General features: G+C 35.8%; 1 protein-coding gene across 1 annotated transcript; it reads left to right on the top strand.

Moving 5' to 3' along the window:
* The first annotated feature begins 5,216 nt into the window (after positions 1-5,216).
* LOC145640601 (uncharacterized) lies at positions 5,217-7,868 on the top strand. Its single transcript, XM_081691854.1, has 2 exons — positions 5,217-5,735; positions 7,212-7,868. Exons 1-2 carry the CDS (start codon positions 5,217-5,219, stop codon positions 7,653-7,655), a joined length of 963 nt encoding a protein of 320 aa, XP_081547980.1. The 3' UTR covers positions 7,656-7,868.
* Positions 7,869-10,134: the final 2,266 nt, after the last annotated feature.

Genomic DNA, 10,134 nt, shown 5'->3' with positions numbered 1-10,134 from the left:
CTAATTATTTTGGAATTCAGACCAACTAATGACGTACGACTGCTTTTTTATTTTAATACAAACAACGACGACTGACCCTTGTTGGTGTCTTGTTAATGCCTTAGATGGGGTATTTTTCATTTTATTTTTTTATTTGATGGTGGTGGTGCTCTACTTTCTTGTACACGGAGTTTACACTCTATAAAACTATACTGAGACATTTTAAAGAGGGTAAAATACTGCATTTGTTGGTACTCGTACATAACAAGAGGAGTTCTACACAGTAACATTCGGGTGTTCACTTTTTCACGTTGTACAATCTCCTTTTTAAAGTTCTACATTGTAACGTCAAGGTCCATTTATTGACTATACATTAACCTTGCCATTACCCCTCCGTTACGTGTTGCCATTAGTGGAGCCCACTTACACCTATTTTATTTTCTTCCTCGATTTTCATGCTAAAAATGTTCTGTTAAAGATTTAAGGGTCATTTATTTCTTAAGGAGCCAAATTGAACTTAGATTTTGCAAACAAATAACGTAAAAACCCCGTTTTGTGAATTCAGATTCCCGTAGTTTATTTAGAATCCACAAACGGGGTTTTTACGTTTTTTTTTTTTTTTTTTTGCAAAAGTTGAGCTCAATTTGGAACTTTAAGGGCTATAATGACCCATGAAACCTTTGACGAAACATTATTTTAGCACGAAAATCAAGAGAAAAATTAAATAGGTGTAAAGTGGGCCCCACTACCGGCAACATATAATGAAGGGATAATGATAAGGTTACATCGTAATTAATAAATGGACCTTAAGGTTACGGCGTGGAACTTTTAAAAGGAGGGGCACAACGTGGAAAAGTGAACACCTGAGGGTTATTGTGTAAAATTTCTCTATAAAAAAAATAATGGTTTTTAGTTGATTAAAAATAAGAAATAATAATAAAAAATAGGAAAATTTGGATTTTGGTACCTCGAAAATGGGGGTAATTGAATTTTAGTACCCATCTAAAATTTTATTTTAAATTGGTACCTCAAAAATGACTAAACTATAGATATCAGTACCTCCGTTAGCATTCTGTCAACTTTGCCGTTAGTGGGTCCCATTATCTAATTATTTAATAATTTAATTTATTAAAAAAAAAAAACATCTAATAAAAAAAACTTAAAAAATAAAATCAGAAAAACCCCTAATACCACCAGCCACCCACCTTCCCCGCGCCGACGCCACCCACCAGCCCTGCCTCCCCGCGACGACGCCACCCAACACACCACCACTCAGCGCACCACCAACGAGCCCAGCACCACGAACGGAGCCCAGCACCACCCAACACACCACCACCCAGCGCACCACCAACGAGCCCAGCACCACTACCACCTGCGAACCCAGACCCACAACCCACGTACCACCACCCACCCTGAAACCCACCACCAAAAACCCAGACCCACAACCCACCAACCCAGCGCACCCGAAACCGACAACCCACGAACTACAACCCACCACCACCCACCCCAAAACCCATAACCTAAGAACCCAGCCAACTACCCCAAAACCCGCCACCACGAACCCAGACCCACAACCGTCGAACCCACTATAACCCACCACCACCCACCTCGAAACCCAATTCCCACGAACCCAGACCCACAACCACGAAACCCACAACCCCGAAACGCACAACCCACGAACTTAGATCCACCGCCCACAACCCCGAAACTCACAAACCACCAACCAACACCACGGGTGGCGTCGTCGCGGGGAGGCAGGGCTGGTGGGGGGTGGGTGGCGTCGGCGCGGGGAAGGTGGGTGGCTGATTTTTTTTTTTTTTTTATTTTTTTGATTTTTCCTGATTTTTTTTAATTATTTTTTACAGTTTTTTTTTTTTATTAAATGTTTTTTTTTTTAATAAATTAAATAATTAGATAATGGGACCCACTAACAGCAAAGTTGACAGAATGCTAACGGAGGTACTGATATCTATAGTTTAGTCATTTTTCAGGTACCAATTTAAAATAAAATTTTAGATGGGTACTAAAATTCAATTACCCCCATTTTCGAGGTACCAAAATCCAAGTTTTCCTAAAAAATAGGTAAGTGAGAAATGAGGGTCAAAGGTCAATGAGGGAGTATAAGGTTACAATATGCTCTAAGCTATTTGTTTTGGTGGAAAAAGATTTTCTTTTGTTTCTCTATTTTCCTTTGTTTCGTTTAAGGGTGCGAAGCAATTTTCTTTTTTAGTATAAAGTTACTTTTAAGAGAAGGAAAATCATTTTTCTTTTGTAAGGAAGATATTTCACATTTTCGTAGTCACAAACTCTTAATAACATCCGGTTTACACTAAATTAGTGTAAATCGGGCTGGTTGGGCAATTTCATCACTGAGAAAAACACCCACCATCGTCGCCACTGGCTAGGTATCTATCATTTCACCTCATCTACTTTGATGATGGCAAACATGGCGGCGGCGGAGGTGGCGATGACTATGGCGGCAGAGGTGACCATGACGACAGCGTTGAAGGGAAAAATATGAGGATTTGCAGTTGGTAACGGAGAGGGAGAAGGGGGTTGAGGGTTTGATGGAGGAGAGAATTTGAAGGTTTGTTAATGGTGGAAATGTTTAGTTTTGAGGAGAGATAAAGATATGGGATGAAAGTAGAGCCATTGGGTTAACTTTTGCATTTTGTGTTTATTTTTTTATTTTGATAGTCTATTTTTGTGAAAAAAAAAGGTCGTGAAAAAAAGGTTCACTTTTGTGAAAATATGGGTCATTTTTGTAATAAAAAGGGTCACTTTTGTAAAGTAAAATAGTCACTTTTGTAAAGAAAAAGGGTCACTTTTTGCAAAAATGTTCGACGTACAATCAAATTATTGTAAACCGGGGGCATGCAAAAGGAGTTATTTCGTCGTCACTTCTTTATTATCTCTCCTCTATCCTTTCTCTTGTTGCTTACATTTTTTTTTGTCCATAATTATTCCTATAATAAACAATTAAAGAAGAGAAAACACTTTTCAAAATTATATTTTTTTTTAATGAAGATTGTATTATTTAAATAAATGGAGCCTCATGATTTTAACCTTTTAGGTTGTGGTTTTATGAAGAAAAGTGAAACAATTTTGGGTGTACATAAGAGGTTCTTATTATGAAAAGCTATGTCCATAAGGTTAAAACTTAAAAGTAATTTCAGTTGTAGATGTTGCACTGTCATTAATTGGTTAATATGTTTTCATATTTCAAAAAGTATTGCGAAATATATGTAATTGCACAGCTAAAATTTGGTAAGTGCCATAAACATTCAATTATAGCGGTTTTGTATAATTTCTGTATTTATTAAGATATATTTAGGAAATATCCTAAGATTTGGTGAATATATTTAGATTTACTAGGATAATAATTGTTTCCTTGATTGTGTCGATTTCCCTAAGCTAGCAGGACATGTTTTTAGGTAGGCTTAGGCAGGGCCGTTTCTGAGATTTCGGGGGCCTAGGGCGAAATAATAAATTGAGGCCCTATAGTATATATATATGAACAAATAATCATTTAAAAAAAAAGTTTTGACCAAATAATCTAGTTTTAATTATTGTTGAAAAAAACTTATAATAAGTTAAACTCAATGTAAAAATTCCATTTAAAAAAAAAAAAAAAAAAAAAAACTCAATGTAAAAATAATACTTCTATGATTATATACTACATTACTACTACAACTATATGGTAGTAAAAAAAAGAATTTATAAAGGAAGCATTTTGTAGTTATTATCGATATATACTACGCAAATGGTTACTAATTTTTAAAACAGGGAAGGAAAAAAAATAAAACAAAATTGGTGAAGATGGTAGTCGAACCTTTGACCATAGAGAACATTTAACTTCACCAACTTATCCTAACCACCAAGCTGGCGAGATACTCATGTTAGCTATTGCTTCTATAAAATAAATATAGCTGTCTCATGAACTTAAAACAGAAAATGGGGCCCTCTCCGTCCGTGGGCCCTGGGCGGGTGCCCCGGCTGCCCCGGCTCAGCGACGGGCCTGGGCTTAGGAATCTTCTGCATTGTATTATATATAGGCTGCTTATGATATTAATCAAACCAAGCTAAATTTCACAGCTTTACATGGTATCAGGCCAAAGTCTTTGATTTTTTTCATTAAAGTATTTGTATATTGTCGATTTAAGTGCTATTAATTATGCTGTTCCATTTGTGCTTTGTGAATATTAAATTGTTTAGATGTTTATTATGGCTTGTTTGGATGGCATGATTTCATTTCAAATTCCGGAATTGGCCCAATCAACCTGTTTGGATATACTTTGAATTTGGGAATTGAAATTGGCCCAAATCCAACATTTTAAAGATAAGAGTATATTTTAATATTTTGAAATTCCAATCTTATACTTGTCATTTCAAATTCTAAAAAGCCCAACTCATTCTATCTCTTATGCTGTCAATGTCGACTTCTCTCTCCTAGGGCTTGTTCCCAATTTTCTCTCTCCTCCATTGTAGCTCCATTAAAGCTCGATATCCTCCGTCAAAGTGTACCAGCGGCGCACTCTCCTCCATTTTAGCAATTCCTCCATTGAATCGGCTCCTGAGGTAATTTTTCTTAAATAATCGAATATCAATTTCATAATCTAGGGTTTATTGATAATGTCTGCTGATTTTTTTCGCTCTTTTTTTGTTCATTTTTACTATAAATTGTGTGGTAAAACGCTAGTATGTCAGCGCACTCTAGGTGTTTGATGAAAGGTTAAAGTGAGAAATTGTTTACAAAATAGTATCTTTGCTATCTGAATGTTTGAAATTTGAGTGTTCTTATTTGAAATGCTATGATCAATTGAGTAGAGTAGCTTGGCCAAGAAATTGTTTACAAAAATCATGAGTTTTTATCTACTGGTCTAATCTGTCTCGTTGATGGTTTGATATATAAAACCAAGCATTGAAGTTTGTAGGCCCTTGATAGTACAAACATGCAATAATACTTTGGTAGAGTATAAACTTGTCTTTAGTGTCTTCATTTTTTATGTTATTTCATGGTTCTGTAAATACTCCTATCTTCAAATCTTGCCTTTTCTGTTATTATTCTGTTTTTTTAGTCTGTAGGAGAAATAGTTCTGTTTTCTATTTGTTTTATACTTCTATGGTTGATTGAAATGTTGTTGCTTACAAGTTGTTAGTGATACTATTGAATTGGCTTAAGATAAGCAAAGTTTGAGTTTGGGTATTGTTTATTCTTCCAGCTCATAATTGAAAAGATGTCAGAGGAAGTCTCTACTCGGGAGTCGCTAAAACGTGTAAGGGATGATGACGAAGATATGGAGTTTATTGTCGTAGTTATAGGTTTTATTATGATAGTAGTAGGTGCATGTTATGGTCAAAAGTATAGGCTTAAGGAGGTAACATGGAATGAGAATGAGCGTGCCTTAACTAGAGCTACTTGGATGAACACTTTAAAAAATGATAGGATTTGTCGAGAGCAACTAAGGCTTGACATAAGGTGTTTTAATAAATTATGTCATATATTGCAAACTAAGGGAGGTTTAAAGACAACAAGAAATGTCACGGTAAAAGAGATAGTTGCATTGTTTCTTCATATTCTTGCCCAAGATTTGAAAAATAGAACAATTCAAGCTATCTTTGCCCGTTCTGGAGAGACCGTGAGTCGTCAATTCCATATAGTCCTCCAATCTATTTTGAAGATTGGAAAGTATTACATCAAGCAAGTTGACCAAACCACTAGTTTTGCCGAGGATAACAAGTGGAAATGGTTTGAGGTAAAATCAACATGACCTATAGCTTTAACGATATAAATTTCTTTTTATTAGCCTAAGTTATGTATTGTGAAATATAATGCTAGGGTGTTGTTGGAGCTCTTGATGGAACACACATTAAGATGACCGTCCCTATTGAGGATCGTCCTCGATATCGAGATAGGAAAGGTGACCTTAGTACTAATGTCTTAGCGGCTTGTGATTCAAATCTTCGTTTCACATATGTTTTACCTGGTTGGGAAGGGTCCGCATCAGATCCTCGTGTGCTTCGTGATGCATTAAGGAGGCCTAATGGGCTTAAAATACCAAGAAGTAAGAGTTTAGATTTTTTTTCCATCATAACTTAGTTATTTTATATTGAATCTTATATGATTAATCTAATATTTGATAATGCAGAAAAATACTTTCTTGTGGATTTGGGCTTTTCAAACTGTGAGGGATTTTTAGCTCCTTACAAAGGAACCCGTTATCATTTAAATTTGTGGCGGGGAAACACTCCAACAAATTATATGGAACTTTTCAATTTACGACATTCCTCTGCCCGAAACACTATTGAGAGGGCTTTTGGGTTGTTGAAGAAACGTTGGAGCATTCTTAGGGATCCTAGTTTTTTTGGGAAAAAGACTCAAATTAGGATAATTAATGCATGTTTCATCCTCCATAACTTTTTAAGAGAGGAAAAAATGGAAGAAACGACTCTTATGCAAGAGGTAGAACAAGATTTGTTAAATATGGAAGTAATCGATGTAGAAGAAGAAGAAGAAGAAGAAGACTATATTACCAGTGCTCGGTCAACAAAAGAGTGGAATGAGTTTAGGGATAAACTTGCCAAGAAGATGTTTAAAGAGTATCAAGGGAGGAGACTTCGAATTTTAACTACTTAATGAAATGGATAATAGGTGATTAATGGTTTTATTTCTGATTATATGCTACTTTAAGTATGCAACTAGGTCTGCCTTGCATTATTGCATTTGTTTAGTGTTTGAATGTGTTGTGTTTAGTGTTTGAATGTGTTGAAATTTCATTATTTGCTTACCTGATACTTCGTATTAGAACTAAAGACGGTCAGTTGTTATAATCAACTTATAAAGCATTTACTATATCCATTCATTCTCTAAATCACTAGTGGTTGGACTTACCTTTGATTTCCTGTAATCTTGTTATCATTGATTAGCTTAAATAAAACTAAAACATGACAAGTTGATGTTTTGGTCTTTTTTTTTCTTAGTAAATGATTTTATAACCACCTTGCTGTGTATATCATCTTAAATTGGTAGCAGTTGGCCAGTAGCTCAGTCTGTTTGGCTTGAGTTTCTGAGATAGCCGTTTTTACTCCAATCTATTTTTCTGAGATGGCCTTAGTAAAGTCAGTTTTTCTGATCTTCTTAAGAGTTGTTGTGATGCTGATTATATGTTAATTTATTGTTGTTTTTCTGATTATAGTTTGCCTTACATTGATGTTGATTATTGCTAATGTAGGAAGCTCCCCAAGCCGCTGCATATCAGAATAAATTCATTGAGAATTGGGATGATATATGTGTTTTGTTTGCCTCGGATAGAGCCACTGGTGAAGGAGCTGAGCAGCATGAAGAAGCTGCTGCAGCAATGGAGAATGAAAATGATAATGCAAGTACATCAGAAACACCTTCCGGAGAATCAAACAAAAGGTTAAAAAGGGATCGTCTTGCAGATGCTGTGAATAGCTTTGCCGAATCTTTCAAGGAGTACGTGATGAGTAAATCAACAAGGCCAACTAGTCAAGAAATCTACAAGGAGGTGTCTAGTGTACTTGGAATATCTCGACACCAAGTTTTGAGGGCGGTTAAGAGATTCGTAAATGGCACCCTTGATGAGTTTGACATGCTGAAAAATTTACCCGATGATCAAAAATTAGATTGGATCATTTTGTGTATAGATGAGTAGTAGTGTTGTAAGTTTAGAGATAATTAGAGTTAAGTTGGAACTTAGTTATTGAAATTTAGAATTTGGAATTCCATTGTTTTTCCCAAACAACAACTAGAATTTGAAATTCTAGAATTGAAATTCTCTTGTTTCCCAAACAGGTATTTGAATTTGAAATCCTAAATTTGAAATTATCATATTTCCCAAACACATGATTTGAATTTGAAATGTAGAATTTCAATTTCGGAATTTGAATTTTATTATTTGAAATGAAATTCGCATATCCAAACGCAACCTTAATGACTTTCTTAAGGTTTCTGGCAATATTTCTGTTAGCAGTATCTTAAACCATTAAGCTATGTCCCCCAAGATCGACTTCTCAGCTTGATAGTAATCCCCATCAAAACTGTTTATTGTTTTTTACCCATAAATTGTTTTACGACAAAACAAATGGAGGCTTAGTCTTGGAGTCATGGACAACTAATTTAGACATTTACCCTATGTTCGTATTTCTCATGAGTCACTTAGTTATTGAAATTTAGAATTTGGAATTCCATTGTTTTTCCCAAACAACAACTAGAATTTGAAATTCTAGAATTGAAATTCTCTTGTTTCCCAAACAGGTATTTGAATTTGAAATCCTAAATTTGAAATTATCATATTTCCCAAACACATGATTTGAATTTGAAATGTAGAATTTCAATTTCGGAATTTGAATTTTATTATTTGAAATGAAATTCGCATATCCAAACGCAACCTTAATGACTTTCTTAAGGTTTCTGGCAATATTTCTGTTAGCAGTATCTTAAACCATTAAGCTATGTCCCCCAAGATCGACTTCTCAGCTTGATAGTAATCCCCATCAAAACTGTTTATTGTTTTTTACCCATAAATTGTTTTACGACAAAACAAATGGAGGCTTAGTCTTGGAGTCATGGACAACTAATTTAGACATTTACCCTATGTTCGTATTTCTCATGAGTCACAATCTTATTGCCCCCCCCCCCACCCCCCCCCCCCCCCCCCCCCCCCCCCCCCCGCGCTTTCACAACAAATGTAAATGAATTTCATTTGAAAATTTATCCTGCACAAGTTACTTTAGTTTACTACTCCCCCTCTTCCCCCAACACGTGCAAGGAAAACCGAGAATTTTGTAAAATTTTTTGAATGGCAGCAAAAGAAAACAAATTATAGGTCTGTGTAGTGGTGTGACCTGTTGAGAAGTTTAACAGAACCGGAACATTATACAAAAGGTTCTTGATGCAAAGGCCTATTTGTCTGCGCCACTGTTGATGTTGCTAATATATTAGTTATTTTGTTGCTTGATCTTAAAAAGAGTCGTCCCCTGGCTGTCCCTGGTTCCCTGCTCATTTTACATTAATATTTCCATGCGAGCAGTAGGAAGATTAATTGTTATGTGGTGTATTAGTATTACTACTATCTGTTGCTGTTTTAAATTTGGTCCTTTTATGATCCTTGCTCAGTTTCCAACCAAAATAGACGGGTGGAAATTTTGCAGCTGTTATTTAGTAGTCGATTTGATTTGGAAGCCAGCAACCCATCCTCGGCAGTCCTGTAAGCTCTGCACTTACTAAAAGGGCAAAAAAGGATGCCTCCACAAGTTATAGTTCTTGTAGATAGTGAGGGAATTCAGAATTGTTTTGTTTTTGGGTTGGTGTAAACTGTAAAGGGTTAGGTTTAGAGAAAATTTCAGTTAAGACTATAGGGCATATGTTTCAACGCTTTTGGGATCAAGAGGTCCAAGCTTTAGAAAACCCATTTTTTTCTTCTCTTTCAGAAGTGCCACCATACAGAGACGGCGAAGGTGATGTTGCAGCCTTGCAGGGGAGGGGGAGTTGAATTCTGACCTGCAATGCTGGTGATGCAGATTAAAGTTAGAAGTTAAGAGGGGGTTAAACTAAATCTAGTCTTCCTTAGCTTTAAGACAATCTAAGGATATGTACTAAATTAGATATGGCTTGAGATAGCAATTGGTTGTGTTATGTTGTGCTTGTGCCAAACCTACGTGTCTCGGAAAGTTCACTTGTGTCTCAGGCAATGTAGCGCTTCCCAAATCCACGTATTTGACTTATCGCGATTTTATTTTTCAGTACAACGTACCCTGGTTATTACACCGGCGTCACGCACATTTTGGTGTCATGTCATGCCTTCACTCTTTCATTTTTATAAAGAGGATTGTTAAAAACACACTCAACTTGGAATTGTACCTGTAATTATATTTATAAGCTGATCAATACTACTTGTACTATTTGGCAGTTGGACTTGTTATTGGTAGTCGAGAAACCTTCCTCTTTTAGTCTATGTTATGAACAGATGGTCTTCAAATATGGAAATTGTAGCCAGGGCCCTAATTCTTATGCTAAATATGGGAACTTTCCCTTTGTGTTAGTATCTTTTTCAAGAAAAAAGGTCCAACTTGCATGTTGCAAGTGGGTAGAATTAGCTGCTTATTAGGCCCAATTATTCAACACTTATTATA

The sequence above is a fragment of the Chenopodium album genome, chromosome 7 (assembly GCF_948465745.1).
Source record: "Chenopodium album chromosome 7, dcCheAlbu1.1, whole genome shotgun sequence".
Lineage (NCBI taxonomy): Eukaryota > Viridiplantae > Streptophyta > Magnoliopsida > Caryophyllales > Amaranthaceae > Chenopodium > Chenopodium album.
Note: the sequence above shows the minus strand (reverse complement) of the source record. Positions and strands in the feature narration are given on the sequence as shown.